The sequence below is a fragment of the Labeo rohita genome, chromosome 3 (genome assembly GCF_022985175.1).
Source record: "Labeo rohita strain BAU-BD-2019 chromosome 3, IGBB_LRoh.1.0, whole genome shotgun sequence".
Classification (NCBI taxonomy): Eukaryota; Metazoa; Chordata; class Actinopteri; order Cypriniformes; family Cyprinidae; genus Labeo; species Labeo rohita.
Genome location: NC_066871.1, coordinates 38,350,979 through 38,373,280, shown reverse-complemented (window position 1 = coordinate 38,373,280; position 22,302 = coordinate 38,350,979). Strand labels below are relative to the sequence as shown.

At 37.1% G+C, this 22,302-nt stretch overlaps 2 protein-coding genes and 1 pseudogene across 2 annotated transcripts; all 3 read right to left on the bottom strand.

Moving 5' to 3' along the window:
* Positions 1 to 817: 817 nt before the first annotated feature.
* LOC127162733 (nuclear factor 7, brain-like) lies at positions 818 to 5,381 on the bottom strand (annotated as a pseudogene).
* Positions 5,382 to 6,274: 893 nt separating this feature from the next.
* On the bottom strand, positions 6,275 to 12,582 carry LOC127163406 (nuclear factor 7, ovary-like). The gene is made up of 6 exons (XM_051106622.1): positions 12,025 to 12,582; positions 11,468 to 11,563; positions 11,024 to 11,254; positions 10,920 to 10,942; positions 10,721 to 10,839; positions 6,275 to 7,353 (listed from the first exon to the last, which is right to left on the bottom strand). Exons 1-6 carry the CDS (start codon positions 12,418 to 12,420, stop codon positions 6,866 to 6,868), a joined length of 1,353 nt encoding a protein of 450 aa, XP_050962579.1. The 5' UTR covers positions 12,421 to 12,582; the 3' UTR covers positions 6,275 to 6,865.
* A 1,927-nt stretch (positions 12,583 to 14,509) lies between these two features.
* On the bottom strand, positions 14,510 to 19,683 carry LOC127163388 (tripartite motif-containing protein 16-like). Its single transcript, XM_051106602.1, has 6 exons — positions 19,033 to 19,683; positions 18,751 to 18,846; positions 15,869 to 16,102; positions 15,637 to 15,787; positions 15,474 to 15,536; positions 14,510 to 15,303 (listed from the first exon to the last, which is right to left on the bottom strand). Exons 1-6 carry the CDS (start codon positions 19,642 to 19,644, stop codon positions 14,690 to 14,692), a joined length of 1,770 nt encoding a protein of 589 aa, XP_050962559.1. The 5' UTR covers positions 19,645 to 19,683; the 3' UTR covers positions 14,510 to 14,689.
* Positions 19,684 to 22,302: the final 2,619 nt, after the last annotated feature.

Here is a 22,302-nt window from a genome sequence, read left to right as displayed (position 1 = left end):
ATATTTGAGAGAGAAAAACTCTACTGCAAATCACAAATCCAACCACTGTGTGCACCAGCAGAGTTTTGCTGGCATTTAATAGGGACAATTTGGTACTGTGCCCAAATAAAATCTTCCTGAAAGCTAATTTTTTGAGATATCAGCCTCAAATTTGGAACACAACTTGTTTAGATTCATGGCTTTGGTTTTTTAACAGTTTTAGAGTTCAACATATTTCATAAAATATATATTTTATATAAAATATTGTTCATAAAGCATTGTCATAAACTTAAACCTCTGTATTTTTTTTGGTTTCACTTTTTAAACTTTTTATACTTCAACAATAATCTGCAATGGGTCTTCTTTAAAATGAGACCAAACTTAATTCTGTGCTCCCAAGCTTCAAATTTTTAGGACAGTTTTTTGACATGGACATTTTTGTCCACTAAGGACCTATGTGTAACTTTTTATTATTGACAGACAAGGGATAAACTTGCAGTATTACTCAAAACCAATTACTTGAATTAAAATTATAATAGTTTAATCCTAAAGCACAGCACTAGAATGCACTTTTTAAGCATTGGAATGCATGTGTATCACTTGCTATGTTGGAAACTTTTGTACAGGTTGTTGCCTAAAGCTTTCAGCAGCAATGTGGATTGATGTAATTGGGAGACATTAAGATTTATTTTAGGCATTTTTGCCTTTATTATGCTAGGACAGCATAGAGCTGACAGGAAAGTGGAAGAGAGAGGGGGGTAGGATCAGGAAAGGTTGTCGAGCCAGAATTCGATCTCAAGTTGCCCGTAGCACAACGACCCTGTATGTCAGCACGCTGCCCACAATGCTATCAGCACCAACACCTTTTTATTATTATTATTATTATTATTTTACATAGTCAAGGGAAGAGACAGGGCGGGATATGAACATGTAATATGACTGACATACTATCAGTTAATGATTGTCCCCTTAGTAGCGATGGCAAACAGTGCTGGAAGCTGCTAATGTTCATCAGAATGCACAATTCAGTGGAAAGTGAATAAAAATGAAAAAAAATAAAATAAATGTATGGTTGCCGACAACCAATGCACCTGTCCCTTGTTCTGTATATTGGTGTAGTTAGATCCAGACCTACAGGGTACATTACATACGATTGAATGGTAAATACTACCAAAGAAAGGAAAGACAGTGTCAGTGAAGGTGGTTGTGAATGTGTGTAAATGTGTGTTAGTTACAGGATCAAGAGAATGACACCGTTCCTCTGTCATAGTCCAGATACACTCTCACACGATCAAGCTTTCGTTTAACAGGTAAACCATACTGTTCACTGGTTTCATACTGCACACTCCAGACATTATTGTTAAAGAAAACTTGTCCCTTCATTTGGTTTGATGCTGTAGTTACTCCAAGTGTCCACCATTGAGTCTCTTTAACCTCCACATCCCAGCAGTGTGTTCCTGAGTTAAAACCTTCTGAACCCAAAACACAGTGAAAACGGTTAAATCTCTCTGGGTTGTCAGGAAGCAATTGCTTGCTCTCGTTCCGTCTCACACTGGTCAGATCATCAGACACAACGAGATCTGGATTTGCAGAGTTTGGATCCAGAATCACAGGAGCTGATGAGACACAATCAACAGATGATTTTATTCTGATGTTCATATAATGATCAAGAGTGAACTGATCACAGATGAATATGAATGACAACACTCATCCTGTAGATCAAATACATCAGACATCTTGGAATCTGTAAATCATCCCCAATTATAATTTCCAGTATATGTTTTGCAGACTCACTGCTTTGCACAATGTCCTGCATCTTCTTCCAGACTCTGAATGACAGGTTGCCTAAGTAACGTGGCACATGAATCAAAGCTCCAGAAGGCGTCTGTGGATCCGGCTGTGAGATCTGGACTCTGGAAGAACATTCAGGAGTCAGAACTGCAGTGGATTTGGATCAGAAACAGAGAAACCAGAGACACCAGCAGATCACTCACCTTTCCATTGAGACTGGAAACTACTACAGAACAAACACACAATTTATCATCAACAACTCAATCAATCAATCAATCAATCAATCAATCAGTCAATCATGATCTGAAATCAAACCTTTAGAAAGCAGACGTCATTGTCTTTCATCATCTCCTCCATGTCTTTGATTGTATCTGAATGAGCTGAGATGTGTCTGTTCAGTTTCTCCATCATCTGCTTCTTCTGCTCCTCTTCCTCCCTCAGTGCAGTGATTGTAGCTTCTTCTTCATCTCTGAGAAACTGATGAAGCTTCTTAAACTGCTGTTTAATCTGACAATCTGTGTGCTCAGCTTGAGACTGAAATCAAGTCACATTCACTTAAGTTTGTCTCAAGCGAAACACATCAAAATTTACACAATCATTTGAACGTCTGGAAACATTAGATTTATTTAAGGCTTTGAATGTCTTCAGTCATGAAGATGAAATCTTATGCAAAAATATTATGCAAAAATCCTTTTTGGATTTTGTGGCTGGAGTGTGTGAAAATTTTTATAATCCCAATAAATCATAAACAGTCTCTCTGAACATGCCATTCCAGATTTCTCCCTATCATGATGTAGTCGAAGGGAAAAGTCCCGCCCATTTGTGATGATCTCTGCCCTACTAGCAGCCCTAAGCAGTCCACCATTACTGGAGATATATAATATCAGCGCCAAAGAGGCATTACAAGTGTTTTGTCTTGGGAAGCACTTATGAACATAGGAGTCTCCATAGACTACCTCTATCTGAGCTGCTGATGACATGTGATGCATGTTCGCTTTGTAAATACTGGGTCTGTAGTTCTGCGTTACTTTTTGACATGATTCAGTAGTACGTAGTGTTGTGAAAGCGCATCCCAGAGCCTGTGCTACACAAACTTTTGTGCTTAAAATGTATAAAAATTTGTATTTTCCTAAAAAAATACAGATCGTTTTGCTAGATAAGACGCTTTAAACTACATTTTGGAAGTTCAAAATTGGGGCGCCAATGAAATCCATTATATTGAAGAAAAATCCTGAAATGCTTCTCTTTAAAAAAACATAATTTCTTTACGACTGAAGACGGAAAGACATGAACATCTTGGATGACAAGGGAGTGAGTAAATTATTTGTAAATTGTTGTTCTGAAAGTGGAGTTCTCCTTTAAGTGTTAATGATTTCTACGTGAGGAAAATGTCTTGTCTTCATCTCCTACAGATGACTTGCAGGACCCTGTAAGTTCTGCTATTAAATTAGTTTTAATCGTTTAACCACCACAGCGACTTGTCTCCACTGGCATCACACACGATTTGTGTGGATTGCACGTGACTTCGCAGGTAGAAGAGAGTGCAAGTTGCGATTCCGAGTGACATTTTAATTAGGTTTCTTTTTTCTTGTCTTCACCACCTGGCTACTGTTGTAAAATGTTGAGACATTCAATTAAAAAAATAATAAATAAATAAATAAAATAAAACTGCAAGTGACGTCACTTCTGGAAGTGCACATGTCTGAAAGTGCAAGTCTGAGAGTGCAAGTCCGAAAATGCAAGTGCGTGTCTGCAGCCAGACCCTTCTCACACGTGATGTTCTACAGGGAGCTGTTCACAGCCACGGAACTATTGCACTGTCAGTGCCTAAACATAGCGCCTAATGAATCTGTGGTGGTCAGGTGGTTACAAGTTATAGCTCTCAGAAAGCTCCCAGTTCACAAGTTGTAATTACGAGTTCTACGATGACGTGAACACATTTTACAAGTTGGCATCTCATAATTACGATATGGCATGAACACATCTTTATTTCTGCCAGCTCTTGAAGCTCTGTCCTCTTCCAAAAAGAGGGCAGGGAGCACCAACTCATTTGCATTCATCTTGTAAAAAGGTGCATAATCTTCTTTAAGGGGTGGTGACTCCTGAAAAAATATGATTGTGACAAGTTTTCTTGGTTCACTACATCTTTCTTATGTTTCCATATGTGTTATTTTATATGCTTCGATGACAATTATTTTAGCATTTGGATTATAGTCATAATAAAGAGTGATATTGTGCTCGAACTATTTGTCATACTGATATGTTGGATTGCTGAGTATTTGACTGTTGATTCTGTTTCCTCACCCTGATGTGTTGAATTGTTTTCTCAAACTCTCCTTTCATTTTCTCTCCATGTTTAAGTTTTTCTTGTAAGGTCTTCAGTGCTGTATTGAGCTCCTCCTAGAATTTAACAAAGTGAAAATCCCTAAAACATCAGTCACTGGAAGATTTGGTCAAGTGATTTTCAGTCATTTCACATCTGTTTATTTTGATTCTTTTATGCTTATATTCCAAATATTAAGCAATAGGTTATTAATTGTATTATTTTGTATTTTTATTTAATTAATATTCATAATTACATTACATTATTTTATCTTTTATTTATTTATTTATTTATTTTGGATGCAGATACTAATTCCTAACATTTCACATTAGCCACTCGTTTTAATAAACCAGGTCTTAAGGGTTTTGAAATTAACAAATTACAAAAACAGCGTAATTTATTTTCTATTTTGAAGTAACGACTACTCAGGATTTACTAGGATCATGTCCCAGAATAAATGTTGAATTTTGTTTATGGATCTTTGACCTTAAGCATGTCACAATATGGAATTATAAACTTCAGCTCCTGCCTAACAGGCAGTAAAAAAAAAAAAAAGTAACAGGTTAATGTGTTTGTAATATGACTCATGAGACTAGAAAATATAAGTAGCAAATATCGACCTAAACAATGACAAAGAAGACATACAAACCATAAAAGCCATAAAAACCATGATGCTGTCTTACCTTATATGATGAAACAACTTTACTGATGGGTCTGAATGTATGATTGTCATGTTCCAGTGAGTTAATACACACTGCACACACAGGCTGTTTGTCCTCCAGACAGAAGAGTTTGAATTTCTCACTGTGTAAACTGCAGATCTCCTCAGATCCTGATGAAAGGCTTTCATTTCTCTTCTTCAGGAACGACTCACACAAGTTTTGTAACGCAAGATTACATGGAGGATTAACTTTTGAGGATTTTCTTCTGCAGACAGGACACTCCCAAGTTTTCTTGTTTTTCCAGAACTGTTGAAGACATTCTTCACAGATGCTGTGACTACATGATAAAACAACAGGATCCTTGAAGATTTCACAGCACACAGGGCAAGAAAGTTCTTCTGTAGATACACTGAGTGAAGCCATTTTTACTGTTGCCATGAGATCCAGTTACTTAAATCTTTGAATTATGGTTTTAAAAAACTAAATAATAACTAGAATACACAAATATCTACTGTCTATTCAGAACAAACTTCTCAACAATCCTCTGTAAAAGTGGTTTTATTCATTTTCCACCGATTACGGACTCCTTTTTGATTTTTTTTTCTCCCCAGAAATTCAGAAAAAAGGAGAACATAACAGACCGAGGAACAATCAGTCAGTCTCTTTCTGGTAAGTGTTGTAAGAGGGTGGAGTTTCTGTGTTTTTATTACTGTGTACATGTTCTTTGGCCCTTTGCTGCATGATTTGACACTGATCTTTTTTTTTTTTTTTTTTTTTTGATGGTGGTTTAGAATATAAATTAATGGCTATCAAAACTGATACAACACAAAATGAAGGAAAGAAAAGAGTCATTTCTGGTGCATCAGTTCTTTGAATATATTCTTAAGTGCTTATTTAAAGTTGATTACAGAATTAGAGGGATCTAATGTAGCACAACTACCTGAAGGGAGGAGCTAAACATGCTAAAGTTTGCGAAGACACATCACACGTGTTCACTTCAAACTAAGTGAATGTTTCTGTTCAATAAAAAGCATTAGTGCTCCATTGCAGATTATCGAGGTAATTGGGTAAAAAGAACCAACCCAAGCTTTCATTTTTATTATAGACTTTTTATTAAGACTTAGTTTCATGAAATGCCATTTATTTTAAGCTAAATATTAAAGAGTGGCAAATCAACATAAAACAATCATAATGACAAAAAAAAAAAAAAAACAAAAAAAAAACACTAGAATTTGCATACACCAGAAAAAAGCACAATAACAAGGTTAAATATCTTTGAATAATTTCTCACGATGCATAAAAATGCTTTTTTATAAACCTGATGGATGAATCAAGAAACTTAAATTCAACAAGAAAAAAGGGAAAATATTTAAGCCACTTATTTGGAGATTTAATCCACTTATTTGCTTGTGGATGAAAATTTTGCACATAAAATAAAGATATTAACAACATATTCAAGACATAACAATTTGATAAAAAAAATAATATCCCAAAGGATTAATTTCTTGAAATTAATCATGATTAATCACAGCTAATTTAAAGGTTTTTTTAAATATATTTTTTATATTGCCATTATTTCACATTCATTCTTTAAATTAATGTAGAAAAAAAAAAAAAAAAAACAAAGACAGCATATTTTTTAACATTTGTTTAATGGCATCATTTTATGACTGAAGGCAAGTATCAGTGATAGTAATGTCTCTATGAATTTATTTTTTCCTAAAAAACAATTATTAACTATAACCATTCCACATTACAGTATAATAAGAGCTATCAATTTGAACATTTATAAGACTTTAAAAAAGTACTTTTAATTTAAGTGAACTTTGTGTTAAACAGAGATATGTTTTTAAATGTGTCTCATATATAACAAATAAAGCAGCTTTCATTGCCTTTTTGGTATTAATACATTTACTAACTGTCTGTTTATTACTTTGTTGTATGAAATCAATATAACAGTGTCAGAGTTGTTGTAGTGCTGGAAATTAGCCGTAGCTCAACACAGCCGTACTGATATTCAGATCAACAACACTCTTACTCATGTGATATGGATTAAATATTGGAGACATGATGAAAGCAGGAAGATCCAGACCTACAGGTGTAATGATTTCTAACTACTGAATGGGAAGATCCTCAGAGAGGAAAAACAGTAACACCAGAAGAAAGGAAAAACAGCGTCAGTGAAGGTGGTAGTGAATGTATATAGATGAGTGTTAGTTACAGGATCAGAGAATGACACCGTTCCTCTGTTATAGTCCAAATTAACTCTCACATGCTCAAGATCCTGTTTAACTGGAAATCCAAAGCCAGACAGTCCATACTGCACACTCCACATATTAGTGTTGAAGAAATCATCTCCCTTCCTGTTGTTTGACGCTGTAGTTACTCCAAGACTCCAGCGTCGACACTTTTTAATCTCCACATCCCAGCAGTGTGTTCCTGAGTTAAAACCCTCTGAACCAAGAACACATGGATAATAGTCAAATCTCTCTGGATTATCAGGAAGCGGTTGTTTGTTCCCCCTGTATCTCACACTGGTCAGATCATCAGACAGGACGAAATGTGGATTTGCAGTGTTTGGATCCAGAATCACAGGAGCTGATGAGACACAATCAACAGGTGCTTTTATTCCGATGCATTTCCAAAATATCAGTTTCTCTTGATGGAACACAAATGTTTGAATTACATATTTATTGTTTGTATCTGATACCATTAAACATGGTTCACTCTTGATAATTATATGAGTTTAAGTAAGAATCAAAAAAGGAGACCTCTTTAGATTCAGCTGTTGACTGTAAAAGTCTGTGTATGAAATTCATACATTCATACACTCACACTCACCTGAAGCTCTGCATGCAGTTTAAATAGACACACAGCGTAGGTACTGGACACAGCAATGCTGTCAAGAGGGTAATTTTAAAAGACAGGGAGCTTAGCGCTTGAGCTCTCTGTAGGTTGTGCCCCTAAATGAGTTCAGGCCGTTCAGCAATGATTGGGTGTGCTTGATTTTGAGACGTGGCATCATAAAATCTGAGTCCAGATTTTCTGCACTGGGAAGAGTTTGCTCTTTTCCCAGATGACCTGAAGCCCCAGTCATGTAAGGTGTCTTAGCAGACCAAGGGTGGCCTCTGGAATTTTCATGAAGATGACAAGTAACAGAGAGAGTCCAAAAGGGAGGACCTCATAATGATATGTCTGACCCTCAAAAGCAAACAGAAGAAATGGTTTGTTTCAAGGCAAAATCAAGACATGAAATACACAGCCAGACACAGAAGGTGTCCACTATGTCCATGCTGTGAACCGTGTGACCCAGAGAATGAGGAAGCAATTCTTTTTTTTTGAAAATGTGGGTACTGCCACCACTTGGGAAAGTGGCAAAAGAAAAGGAATTGAAAACAAAAGAGTCTCCATCCACTCCACCACCTGTTGAAGGAGGGAAAAGCTGCGTTTAAAGAGCAGCTCCTACCATCCCTGGGTCACCCATCTTAGGGCACTCTCCTTCCTGTGTGCAGCTCTATGCTGTGGTTTGACTGTGGGTTCAGGCTGCTGGTGTAGAGGTCACAGGTGGACAGCCTTTGGTACAGGCAGGCAAAAAGTGTGACCTTGGCAGCCTGCAGGTGGTGGTAGAATCATACCAAGGCAACATATGTTTGATGGCCTCCCTCTGCTACTGTACTGCCAAGAACTGCTGGGCAAAGTCCTCAGCAATGTCACAGAAGTCATTGGCTGTGCACAGTTGCCGGGCAACTTTGGGCAATGTTGCTGTCAATGGCCAACCAGGTGAGACACAGGGCCCAAGGCTGATCTGAAGTATACAGATAGAAATTTGTTACCCATTCTCAATGGGAAAGTGCCCAAACAATATTGCTCAAAACGTATAATAAACGTATAGTCCTTGGACAGGAGTCTGGGATGTTTCCACCAGGAGGCACGTTTTGCAGGCATAGATGCACTGCAATAGTAAGCTCTGCCTGGGATAACCTGTGTATCCCCCTGGCTGACACACCATTGAGGGTAGTGAGAATGGAAGAACCAGTGAATCGGCATATGGCAGTAAAAGGTGCCTTCCATGACTTTGTGAGCACTTTATACACTTCCAGTAAAAAAAACTTACTGGAATGGGAGTCGGACTCCGAACCCAGATACCAGTTGTCTAGCTGCGACAGGGTAGAGTATTTCACTCCAGCCTGATGCTAGAGGGGGCCTGGGAAAGCATAGCTGCCAACTCTGTGTCAGACTGAGCTGCTGCACACAAGGGTGAGAGTCCAGCAAAATCCTCAGCATCAGATGACACCAGCCCACCCTCCAATGCTGCAACTGATAGCCCATCCTTAACTGGAGTCCTGAATAAGAAATTTGGCTTACTGTAAGATGAGCTGTCTAACTCATCCACAAACTCCGCTGGGCCCTCATTTGCCCTTATATCGCCTTCAATGCTAGTTGGCATGGCCTTGCGCATTGCAGAAGGGCTGGGTCAGGGAGAAGTTAAAGTGACTCCTTCTCTTACCAAAAAAAGAGATTTATAACCACAGCATTGCCATGGTCACGTTCTCACAGTGAGGACATGAACTGTCCACAAATGCTTTCTCTGTGGTCAAAACACGAGAATGGCCAGACAGATGAAACAAAGATGGTGGCTGTCCAGATGGAAAGGTATCTTTAAAAAGACACTCTCCGTCTGTGCTAGCTCTTTTAGGGAAACTGCTTTTAACTGAAGAGCACAGATATCGTACTGTATCTATGCCAACTAGAGAGAGCAACACATTCTCACTCCCAGCTTGTCACTTATCGATGCTTGGTCAGGACCCTTTGGCATCGCTTTTTGGCGCTTAAGGTATCCCTTTAGCGTCACTTTTGGACGTGCAGGGTCCTCCATTGATTTCAGTTGTTTGCCTTAATTTAATGGTTTGCATTCATTTGTAAAAATATTAATAATATCATATAAAGTTATACTTTCATTGGAGCACCTAAACCCACCCTTGACCAAGCGTCAGTATGTGATGAGTTGGGAGTGAGAATGTGTTGGAGAGAGAGACTGGTGTAAAGTGCCTTATCCTCCAGCAATTGCTGCACACTTCCGTCTTTCAGAGGAAATGTATGAGCAATCATTTATTTTCAATGGCCTTTGTTGAAGTATCAGAGGCATTTAGGCCACCCAAGTATGACTCCTATTGTCATTACTTTGACACAACGTTGACACGACTGACAGATAGGCAACTTGAAAGACATAATAAAGTTTGTTACAGATTGTGAAAAAGTTATCTTTTTATATTGACTCGGTTAAGTTGTATTTACTTGAAATATTAAGAAGTCTAAACCAGACAAATTTAGTTATTTGATAATTTTATAATTTTGATAAAGTTGAGTTGAAATCTTCATGAGAGCAAGTAAACTTTCTGCAAAATCACAGGTGTTAAATGTACAGTGCAAGGTGTATGTATGAGTTTTACACATGGGTGTTAAAAACTAACACTGAAACAATCTGCTCTTTGAAGTGTTCAATGTAGAACTGGCCATAGTGATAACAGCTGCTGTTAATAATTCATGAGCAGAGTCTATAGTACTGAAGGAAGGAGGAAAACAAGAACAGAAATACGACAACAAGAATGAAGCAGACTTAAAACACAGACTTAGATGGAAATCAACTACGTACAAATAAAATACATCTTTATATTTTTTTTTTTTCTAATAAACTTAATTACTTAATACAAATACAACTTAACCGAGTCAGTTCAAAAAAATAAATAGTTAAGGGAACTTTTCTTTATAGTGAGTGCAAAATATTAGATTTCATATTCTGTTTCAGTCAAAAGAATGCCAAATGGAAAGTCATGTATCTTTTGACTTTTACACTTTTGAGTCTGTTCTGTACTTGAGTAGATGTAGAAAAAAGAACTGTAAAACCTGTTGACCCAAGCATTATTTCCAGTGTGTGTGTAAAAGCACAGATGTTTTGCAGACTCACTGTTTTGGACAATGTCCTGCATCTTCTTCCAGACTCTGAACGGCAGGTTGCCCAAGTAACGTGGCACATGAATCAAAGCTCCAGCAGGTGTCTGTGGATCCGGCTGTGAGATCTGGACTCTGAAAAACATTCAGGAGTCAGAACTGCAGTGGATTTGGATCAGAAGCAGAAAGACTAGAGACACCAGCAGTTCACTCACCTTTCCATTGAGACTGGAAACTCCTGCAGAACAAACACACAATTTATCATCAACAACTCAATCAATCATCAATCAATCAATCAATCCATGATCTGAAATCAGACCTTTAGAAAGCAGACATCACTGGCTTTCATCATCTCCTCTGTGTCTTTGATTGTGTGTGAAAGAGCTGAGATGTGTCTGTTGATCTCCTCCAGCTTCTCCTCCATCATCTGCTTCTTCTGCTCCTCTTCCTCCCTCAGTGCAGTGATTGTAGCTTCTTCTTCATCTCTGAGAAACTGATGAAGCTTCTCAAACTGCTGTTTAATCTGATGCTCTGTGTGCTCAGCTTGAGACTGTAATCAAATCACATTCACTTCAATTATTTTAATAAACACACATCATTAATATCTGAGATAAACTCAGATGCCCAACATTTAACAGATCCAGAATTACATTGCATTTTCCTTTTACAAAAACAACAAACTGGAATCCATTTTACTGAATGTAACTAATTATGATTGTGTATAATGATGTAATGGAAATGACTCTTGATCGTGTTTCCTTACCTTGATGTGTTGAACGGTTTTCTTAAACTCTCCTTTCATTTTTTCATTGTGTTTAATTTTTTCCTGTAAGGTCTTAATTGCAGTATTGAGCTCCTCCTTGAGTTAAAGAAAATAAAAGTATATAAAACTGCAGATTATAGTTAAGAGAATGCAGGAATATGCTGTGCAGTGGTATTTGCCCCATCCTGATTTCTTGTTTTGTGCATAGTCCATGCTAAACTGATTCATAAATTAACAAAAGTTAATGTTAAATTACAATGTTATTTAGTGAAGAAATAACTTGTGACTTGAATCCAATTCAGATGCTGTATCAGGACCTTAAATAAGTAGAAAAAAAAATAGATGACTAACATTTCAAAACTACTCTAAGCAGTTTATGCAACTGGCCACAGATGTTTTATCACTTGGATTTCCCTTTTCCCTAATTCCTTCCTGTTCTATAAAAACATTGTACTACGAGCGCTTCTTGCGTCTACTAACTGAATAAATGTAAATGTAAAATGTGTTTGTGACAATTTATTGTTCTTTACACACAAACCAAAAGTTATTTGTCTTACCTTACATGATGGAACAACTTCACTGATGGGTCTGAATGTGTGATTGATGTGTTTCTGTGAGTTAATACAAACTAAACACACAGGCTGTTTGTCCTCCAGACAGAAGAGTTTAAGTTTCTCACTGTGTAAACTGCAGATCTCCTCAGATCCTGATGAACGACTCTCATTTCTCTCCTTCATGAACGCTTCACACGAGTGTTTTAATTCAAGATTAGGACGAGGCTGTTCGTTTGAGGATCTCCTCCTGCAGACAGGACACTCCTGAGATTCCGTGGTTCTCCAGAACTGTTGAAGACACTCTTTACAGAAACTGTGATTACATGATAAAATAACAGGATCCTTGAAGATTTCATGACACATGGGACAATAAAGTTCTGATACATTTAGTGAAGCCATTTTTACTTTTTGAACTCCAGCTGTCTAAACTTTCACTTTCTGACTGACAGTTTAAAAAATGGATAAGCACGAGAATCACAAAAATCATTCCTCATTGACTGCTGATTCGTTTTCGCTTTTATCAAGAGAGAACAGAAAGGAGAAATAAGTCATTCTCTTCCTGGTAAGTGTTGTATAAGGATGGAGTTTCTGATCACCTTTGGATGTGGTCAAAGAACAACAGGATTTCTTCGGGTTAAATATTAACAAAATGCAGTAGGATGGTTGTACCAAGATCACATACACTGCGATATAAAACAATTAAACTCACTAATCTGGAAAGAAGATCTCAAAGAAAGGGCAAAGGACACCACCTTTCACAAAATTCTCTCCTTGCTTATATATGAGACCCCTTCTCTCCTTTCCCTCTCCTTCTCCACCAGGCTCAAGTCACTGAAAGATCACTAAGAATATCTACACACCATAACTATGTTTCCTCTCCCTATAGGTTCAATTTTCCTCTTACTGGGGGCAAGATGAGCCAAGAGCCCACTTGGCTCAAAATAAATAAATAATATTAATAATATCATTTTCAAAGCAGCTTAGTTTGGACTATTTCCAAGCATGCACCACATCCTGAAATGTATGTGCATATTTAAAATGGACACTTTACTGTTTTCGGCTCACTTTAAATACACTGCAATTAAAAACGGGCTCAACTCACCCCCCTCTCCCCTACTATCAGTATTTTATTTTTGCAAAAACAATATATTTTTTCATTCATACTTAGTACAACACTGGCCTGCACACTGCCTAAGCATCTCCAACAAGCCTTTTCTGTTTCCCGTATGTCACCTGATCTACGTATTAATGAAAGTCTCACATAAAAGCAAATGCTTTATTTAAAAGGCAGTAACTGCGTCTGTATGCAGTGAATATTGTAGCTAATTCCAGTTGTACATGCATGTGTGCTGTTGTTAGCTAGCAGATATCTCTGAGAAATTTAAGTTAACTTGATGTTTCTGATTTTGATAATTGTGTTCAATGTAATTTATTTAACTTCAACAAATGCATTTTTAGTGGACTCAAATGAAACAAGTTCACATTAAAATACTGACATTACTAGAACATTATAAAATAATCTTGTTTTAACAGTATTTTCTTTACCCCACTGGCAGATCATTTTACTTGTTTTAAGCAAAATTCACTTTAGATTTTTTAAATGTCTAAATATCTTACATCATTTTGCTTATCAAAAATTAAGGTACTACCATTTTATATTTAATGAGCAGTGCTCAACTCTTTCTGAGAGTAAAACAGCATTACCTGCCTTAGATAACCTTTCGATTTCATTTTATCTTATGTCATTTTGCTTGTCTAGCAAATGCATCTTGATTTAATAATTTGTAGAAATTTTGACTAGAAACAAGACAAACTATGCACCTGTTTTGTTTTATCCCTGTTTCTGTTCTTGTTTTCCCTTATATGGTCATTTTCCTGTTCTTATTTAGTATGGTTAACTCCCATTTGGTTCAGCTGTGTTCCCTCATTATCCCATGCACATAAGTTCCTGTCTGTGCATTCCTCTTTGTCGGTTCTACTCGTTGTTGTGTTTTCCAAAGCCTCTTTTGTGGATCATCCCCTGTGTTTCATTAATAAAGACTGTTTAACGTTTCTCCGCATCTCCTGCATTCTGTCTTGCCTGCGAACCATGACACAAGACAAAAACACTAAGTAAGGTAAGCCTTTTTTGCAGTGTAATAAAACTGTGTGCAGAGTCAGCACAACTGAAGGTGTTATAGGATAAAAATGAATTATTTAATAGTTGTCATTAGCATCAAGGAAAAAAATACAATACAATACAATATTACATTAAATTCTGTCAGAAGAAACCATTTTAATTGTGTACATATGCCAAATTATTTTTTTTCTACAGTGTATGAGAGATAATAGCACAATAAAAACAGCCTAAAAATCTGAAATATGTTCATACTGATGATCTGGAAGTAGCAGAAGCATCAGATTTCAGATAACAACAAATCCTGTTGGACGAGATGTTAGAGATGTCTTTATCTGTGGTCAGAGAAAAACTATGCACAGAATGTTCCAGTAATGCAAAAACTAAACAATTTATTTTAAAACAAACAACTTTGTCAGCAAAAGATAAATGACAGGCTTGTGTATTATGAACATGTAGGAAAATACATCACTTTTTATATACAAAAGTTTGAAAACCCTTTGAAAATATCTAGCTTGTTCACTAGTGGTATTTCCAATTAGAAAATACACCTCATGACATCATCATTCTGTGAAGTAACAAAGCTTGTAGAATATTTGGATTAAGAATCTGTAGAATATCTGGATTATTTATTCTGTTAGACAGTTTTACCGCTGTCTGTTTATCAAATCCAAACACAGCATAGAGCGGTTGAGTGAATGTGGTCTGGACTCTGTGGATGAGACTCATTGTGTCAGAGATGCTGTAGAAGGACAAAATCCCTGCGCTGTGATCCACATACACTCCTATTCTACTGGAGATACTGACTACAGGAAGGACAGTCTCAACGTTGTTGTGCCAGAATGAGCAGTAGTCTGGAGAGCAGAATAAACTCCAGGACTGATTGTTACGTCCAACTGCACTCTCAGGACCATCTCCCTTTCTTCTGATGCTCTTATATGTCACTCCTATATCTACTCCTAATCTCCCATCGCCAGCCCATTCCACCTCCCAGTAACAGCGTCCAGTCACACTTTCTCTACACAGCGCCATGGTCCAAGATTCAAACCGGTCTGGATGATCAGGATACGACAGCCGTGTGTCAGAGCTGGTGATCACAGTGTTTTCTTCAAACAGACGGAGCCAATAATTCACTGAGTTCAGATCCACAGTCAACAGACGGAAATCTGTTGGAGATAAACACACAATTACTCATGACTTTACATCAATAATATAACATCTAATATAACAAGCATCAACATCCATCATGAACCCCTGGTAAGACCATCACGTTTATTTAGCACAGACAGTTTCCCAGTGATCACAAGTGTTTGTGTGTGTTTTCATTGTAACTCACATTGTAGGAACTCCTTCCTAGTCGTAAATTGATGAATCGGGACAATGACTTGGACGGTTTTTACTATGAACACCAAAGAATATATGTGCATCAGTGCAAGCCCTTTAATTAAATAAAAATTAAAGAAAAGTGCTCAACTCTTTTCTGAGCAAAACAGCATTACCTGTTTTAGATAACCTTTCGATTTCATCCGTGGAGAACTGCTGCAGTTTGTCTCTGAGTTGAGAGACAGACTTCACTACCTCATCAAAATTAGGATGAGAACTGACAGTGAAGCTGTCTGTAGATCCAGAGAGGGAGACAGACGGGCAACTCTATAGTCACAAAGACAAAAATATAAACTCTAACTAGAGAAGCCAGTATTTCAATCCAGTGTTTAAGAAGATCTCTGTTACCTGGAGGAAATTAATATGATCATCTGTGTTTGAAAGCTGTTTCAGTTCATTCTCTTTCCACCTCAGCTCATCGAGCTCCAGCTCCAGTCGCGCCAGTCTTTCTTCAGCTTGTTTAACTGCAGCTCGTTCCTGATCTCTGATCAGCTGCTTCACCTCAGTGCAACGCTTTTCAATGGAACGGATGAGTTCAGTGAAGATCCTCTCACTGTCCTCCATTGCTGTCTGTGCAGAGCGCTGATATAGGACACACATTACAATCAGCTCATAATAGCACCTCACACAGACATAGAGCTCCATTGGTTTTTCATTAGTGTAGGGTTCCAAGAAGAACTTTCCTATTGTGCAAAAGATTCTTTATGGTGTTAAAAAAAGTGTGAAAATTCTACTGCCATTAAAGGGGACCTATTATGCAAAACACAGTTGTGTGGCCGCAGTGTGTGTAAACAACCAGCCTATAATGGCAAAAATATACAATGTCAGTGCCAAAGAGGCTTTACAAGTACTGTGTTTTCTGATGCACCAACAAACACATTAGTCTCCATAGACTAGCTGCTGAGGACACTGTGGTTAAATTTTATTATAGAAGTAAAATGTCCTGGGAAAAAAATCTGTGAAGTCCCCTATATGTTTAGGGATCAATAGCAACGCTTTGTGTGCGACCATTAGCGCCAGACAAAGTTACGTGTTTGTTTTCCAAATTGCCTTTCTGAAAGCACTTGGCACTCTGTAAGGCGAATGTTGCTAAAACTACCATTGTCTCCACCTGTTTTCATTTATGCTGCCTTCACGCGTTACTAAGCAACCCAGGCTCATTGGACATACGTGCCTCTACATACATTTCTGCAAACCTGAAAAAACGTACCTATATGTACGAATCACTGCAATTTCTGGTTAAAATGAACGCTAGAGGCAGTAACTTTGATTCCTTTTCACACATAGTATGATTTACAAGCAGAGTTTTGATTAATAAAGCCTAATTTTCAGACGATTACTACTGCTGAATATTATATTATGGTTTTAAAACAATTTTAACATCCTGCGCGATATGAAAATTGATACTTTAGAACGGTGTCGTCACATATACAGCTTCATATATATGAGTTTTCCAATGCAGTCAGTTTGCTCGGTAGCTCACGCGATACGGCGTTGCACTTACGTGATGAGCTCCGGTTCGAATCAATGAAAATACGATTCGACAAAACAGCTGAAATCTGAATGAGAAAATTAAAATAGCACGGCTACATCACAAAATACATATTTTAATCAGTTTTGCATTTGTTAACACTATCGGTTAGGTTTAGGGTTGGGTTTGGTGTAGGGGATATCTCCAATAAGACAGAGCATTAACCTTTAGCGAAACGCCCTGGATATTTGAATTCTGAACAGCTGGAATACGTACCTCAAGCAGCATAATAAAAATACAGCAATACGTGCCTGTACCAACGTAATAAAAACGTGCCAAGGTCACGTATTGAACGTGTGTTTTAGCGCCACTCTCTGGACATTTCATTTGAAACTGCCACGAAACGTGCAGTAAGGTACGTAATTACGGTGTTGCAGAAATGTATGTAGAGGCACGTATTTCTAATGAGCCTGGGTTGTTTGAATTTGTCGAGCTCATAATCACAAGTGGGGCTTATAAAGTTCGTAATGGCATGCCCCAGCTCATTTGCATTTAAAGAGACAGACAAGAAAATGTTGCGTTTTGACTCATGCCATAAAGGTGGTAATTTTAACAAGCTATAAAAAATTATCTGTAGGGTATTTTGAGCATACACAGAGACATCAGATGTTTATTTTACATCTTGTAAAAAGGGGCATAATAAGTCACCTTCAACATGGTTCAAATCATACTTATCTGATTTTCAATATTCTCAATTTCAGGATGGTGTACCACAAGGCTCAGTACTAGGACCGTTGCCTTTCACCCTGTATATGCTATCCTTAGGAAATATTATTAGGAAACATCTATATTTCTTTGCTGAATATCTGAAACTGAATATCTGAAATAACAGAAGATTTAATTACTGGGGGGGGAAAAAAAACTTAACACATAGCATAGGGTCCAGAGGTCTGTAGGTTTTCCATTCATATTTATTAAACATTATTAAACTTTTTATTTTTTCTGTTATTAAACATGGACCTTTATTTTAATTTAAAATGTTTATTTCTGCTATTGTAGGCTCATTTTGCAAGCAATTAATTTAGACAAGCGCAAACTGGGTGCCTGATGGTACAGACATACCTGCTCGCCAGATTCGGCTTGAAGTTGTGCATCTTCAGAAGCAGAGATGCACGCAAATTTACAAAAAAAAAATGCTGAAATGGGGTCTCGCTCATGACTACCCACACCACGAGGACATCATTTTTGCAGCGTGCACCTTCGCGCTCATGCCGACGAGCAGAGTATAAACCAGTCCTTCACATCTATTGCAGGTCTCAAAATGCTGGCCACTTGATAATATGTGGAATATCGAAACCAATTGTATCAAAATTATTTTATGCAAAGCTTCTTTGAAATGAAGTGTAGTATAAAAATGTGCTATAAAATGAAATGTGATCTGCAGGCGGTAGATTATTTTCCTATTTAGCGTCCAAACTCTCTTTAACTATTTCGTGTTTCATTACGATGTGACGTATATAAGTCTTTGTTTTTAGGCCAGATGGTTAATCCTGCCATCCTTCTCATGCAGTTGGTTAAAAAAAAAAAAACAATCAATCATCAATTAGATAACTCACAGTTCATGTAAGTCATATAATTTTTAAAAAGCCTTTCACTGAAAGGTTCTTCGGGGAACCGAAAGTTCTTCTACAGCATTGTTTCTTCCTGGAACGTTTATTTTTAGGAGTGTGAAAGAGCTCTCAAACTTATCCAAACTCACCTTATGGGACTCCACAGCCTCTCTCATCCGCCTTAGATCTATCTTTCTCTGCTGGATTGTTTTCTGAATGTTTCTCTGTGTTTCCTCAAAATGTGTCTGCAGAAAAAAGATATATAATTAAATTAATAAATATTTTTGTAAACACATTTTTTATTTATTGTTAGTCATTTCAGTCTGAATTTATTCGATCATAAACATGTCTATCTATCTCTGATTGAGAGAAAAATCACAAAAGAGAAACAACATTAACTCTCACTTAAGAGATAGGGTAAGGAGCAGTACCTGTTTCTCTGCTCTTGCCACTCCAATTGATACAGTGTCATGATTTTTGTGTTCATCCACCAAACACAGCATACAGATACATTGCTGGTCGGTACGGCAGTAAATCTCCAGCATTTTACCATGTCGAGTGCACATCATGTCCTGTATTCGTCCAGTGGCATCAATCAGATTGTGTTTATTACCTCTGAAGAGATTCTCATGCTGTTCAAGATGATTTTGGCAGTAAGAGATTCGACACTCCAGACACGTCTTCACTGCTTTCTGTTTAATTCCAGTGCAGGAGTCGCACTGCACATCTTCAGATCCAGTGTGATGAACTGCAGGAGCAGCAGGGGCAGCAGGAACAGGAGCAGATGGGAGTCTCATTGTCTTGAGTTTCTCCACCATTTCAGCAAACACCACATTCTTACTTAAAGCTGGTCTTGGTGTGAAGGTTTTTCTGCACTGAGGACATCTGTAGAGTCCCTTCTGATCATCCTGATCCCAGTAGTCTGAGATGCATCTCTTACAGTAACTGTGTCCACAGGGAATCGTCACTGGATCCTTCAGCAGATCCAGACACACTGGACAGCTGAACTGATCCTCAGCCCATGAGATACTGGCTTCTGCCATTTTACTGCATATGAACACAGACAGAGAGATGATATGCACTGTAACTCAACAGTCGAGTTTCTTCTTTTAAGAGGAGGAGTTTATATACCTTCCTGATTACATACCTGAGAAACAAGTTTTTCTGCAGGGTGTGACTTTTAACTTTTATTTCAGTGTTTAAGTTAAAGACTACACTGTTTAGATGACAAATTTGTCTAAAATACGATGAACTGATTATGAACTCTGCATACTTTAATAGTACTAGCATTACAAACTACACCACACAGTAATATAAATCATGTTACGGCGCAGTGTAATAACTTAATCATGATTGAGACTGGAGCATATGTGAGAGAGACTCACTGATGTACATCGAAAATATCAACTATATCAACACATGGAATCACATAATGAACATTAAAAAAGGTATATATCCAAATACAGAAGCTCAGTGACATACTCAACATTTTCATTTCATCACACAATTATTAATTATGATTGAATTTCTATAACGTTTAATCTTTTTTTTCAGCACAAACATGTACTATGTGGAAAAATAATTTTAAAACAATCTAAATAATCGTGATTTTTTTTTTTTTTATAAAGTAGAACAAGCACTGAACTTTTAGGAAAGTTCACGTTTAGGAATGTGGTTGGACGAGATCTAAAATGAAAGTAGAGAAACTATGCACACAATGTTCCAGTAAAATGGAAGCTTGCACTATAAACATAAACAAGTGTCTTGTAAACATGATAATATGTTTATACTTGATCCACTGTGTCTATTCTCATTGATCTCTCCTCAAAATCACTACCTGGACATCTTGCTAGTCTCTGGACGTCTTGCAAGTTTGGCATATTCACCAGCCTCCTTCCTGTCTTCGTTGGTCACTCCTAGGAAGTAAAAGGGGCATTGTTTATATTCTTATGCATAAGTTACCCACTCAAATTACAAGATGCTTACTTGCTTGCATCACTTCACTCCTACTGCAAACCTGTTTAATAAAAACCCTGTTGCACTTGTCTCTCCACTTCTGTCTGTGATATTTTTATACACTGCCAAACAATTTTTTCAGTGCCCCGTTTCTAGTAATATATTACCTATAGGTAAGGGGTGCCCAAACCTGCTCCTGGAGGACCACTATCCTGCACAGTTTAGCTCCAACCCTAATTAAACACTTGGATCAGCTAATCAAGGCCTTCAGTCTCAACGCACAGCAGAAAATCCAGTGTTAAATTAACTCAACATTGTTAAGTTTATGCTTGTTCAATTTGAAGCTGTGCTTAATGATATAAGCGAGAGTTGCTGCTTGCAGTCGAGGAGCTGAAAACAGAGACATGATGTTGAACATTTTCATACTTTATCACAGATTAAATTAATTAAATGCAACATTTATCAAATACACAGGCATTTCAGAAAACTTTTCATTCAATACTTTAATGTATGTACTGCTTAAAGGAGACCTATTATGCCCATTTTCTGGTGTCTGTGAAGTTTCAGCTCAAGATCCTCCTACTCCACGGACCATTTATTATATCATTTTGAAAATGCCCATTTTGAGTGGAAGCAGAAACATGCTGTTTTTGTGCATGTCTCTTTAAATGCAAATGAGCTGCTGCTCCCCGCCCCCTTTTCCAGAATAGGATTGTGCCTTTACAGCTCATACCTCAAATACTCCACCAAAAAACATCTGTTTGGTTTTGATTATCATGTCTGTCATGCTGAAATCAAATAAACTGCGCTTAAACTGACAAATACACAAAAGTTTATGTTAAAAGTTAGGGCTGCACGATAAATCAAAATGAAATCGCAATCGTGATTAATCAAAAGCTGCCATTGTCGTGCATATCTTTCAATGAAGCACGGTTCTGTTATCAGCAGTAAATCTCCATCCGAAGGCCAGAGTGTGCTCTCACATGGAAACTTCAAATACACCCGAAGAAAACACGGTCGCTGCAGCTTAATAAACAAAAGATTTAACTGCTTTCATTGATGCAATGTGACTAATAAACACACGACTATGACAACCCATGGTTTATCTGAGTTCTTCTTATAATTTTCCTTATAATAATGCAATGCCTTTATCTCTGTTTTAGAATACTGTGAATTGTTTTGTTTTGTTTTTCTTGGTTTTATGGAAATGTCTTTTTCTGTCTTCAACGTCGTCATTTTAGCTTTTTTCTTGTGCCTTTAGCTTTTTCTCTTTAATCACGTCATAGGATGTCACAGGACAGTGTCAAATGAATGTCAAGATAATTTGCAGTTCAAAACTTTATTTATCTGAAGCATTTATCTTAAGGTCCTTTTCACTTTTTTTAAATTTCTAATCTCATACTTGTAGTTTAATATATAAATGTGTGTTTTATTATTCATAACACAACAGTAAATGTCCTTATAGAAATTTTAGATAATAGTAAAAAAAGAGATTTTCTCTTCATTTTAAATGGACAGCATTATTTTTAGTTATGTCTGGCAACTTGAAAAATGTACTTTATTGGGGTGTAAAAGTTAAACATTTAATTATCTTTAAATGTTTAACTTTTTAAGTTATTTAACAGATTTTCTGTCAGTACACCATATTTCTACAAATTAATAAAGGCATTTTTTTTTTCCATTCACTGTTTACCCTACAGAATACAAACATGCAAATATTTTATGATTTATTGGTATTTAAAGTT

Bases quoted from the DNA above. Each gene is read 5' to 3' on its own strand.
- LOC127163406 (XM_051106622.1), bottom strand. From the start codon at position 12,420: ATGGCTTCACTAAATGTATCAGAACTTTATTGTCCCATGTGTCATGAA. The intron at 11,255-11,467 runs GTAAGGAAACAC...ATTTGATTACAG, and splicing joins AAACCGTTCAACACATCAAG to TCTCAAGCTGAGCACACAGA. The intron at 10,840-10,919 runs GTGAGTGAACTG...AATGTTTTTCAG, and splicing joins TTTCCAGTCTCAATGGAAAG to AGTCCAGATCTCACAGCCGG.
- LOC127163388 (XM_051106602.1), bottom strand. From the start codon at position 19,644: ATGGCAGAAGCCAGTATCTCATGGGCTGAGGATCAGTTCAGCTGTCCA. The intron at 15,537-15,636 runs GTAATGCTGTTT...TGGTGTTCATAG, and splicing joins CGAAAGGTTATCTAAAACAG to TAAAAACCGTCCAAGTCATT. The intron at 15,304-15,473 runs GTGAGTTACAAT...TATCTCCAACAG, and splicing joins TAGGAAGGAGTTCCTACAAT to ATTTCCGTCTGTTGACTGTG.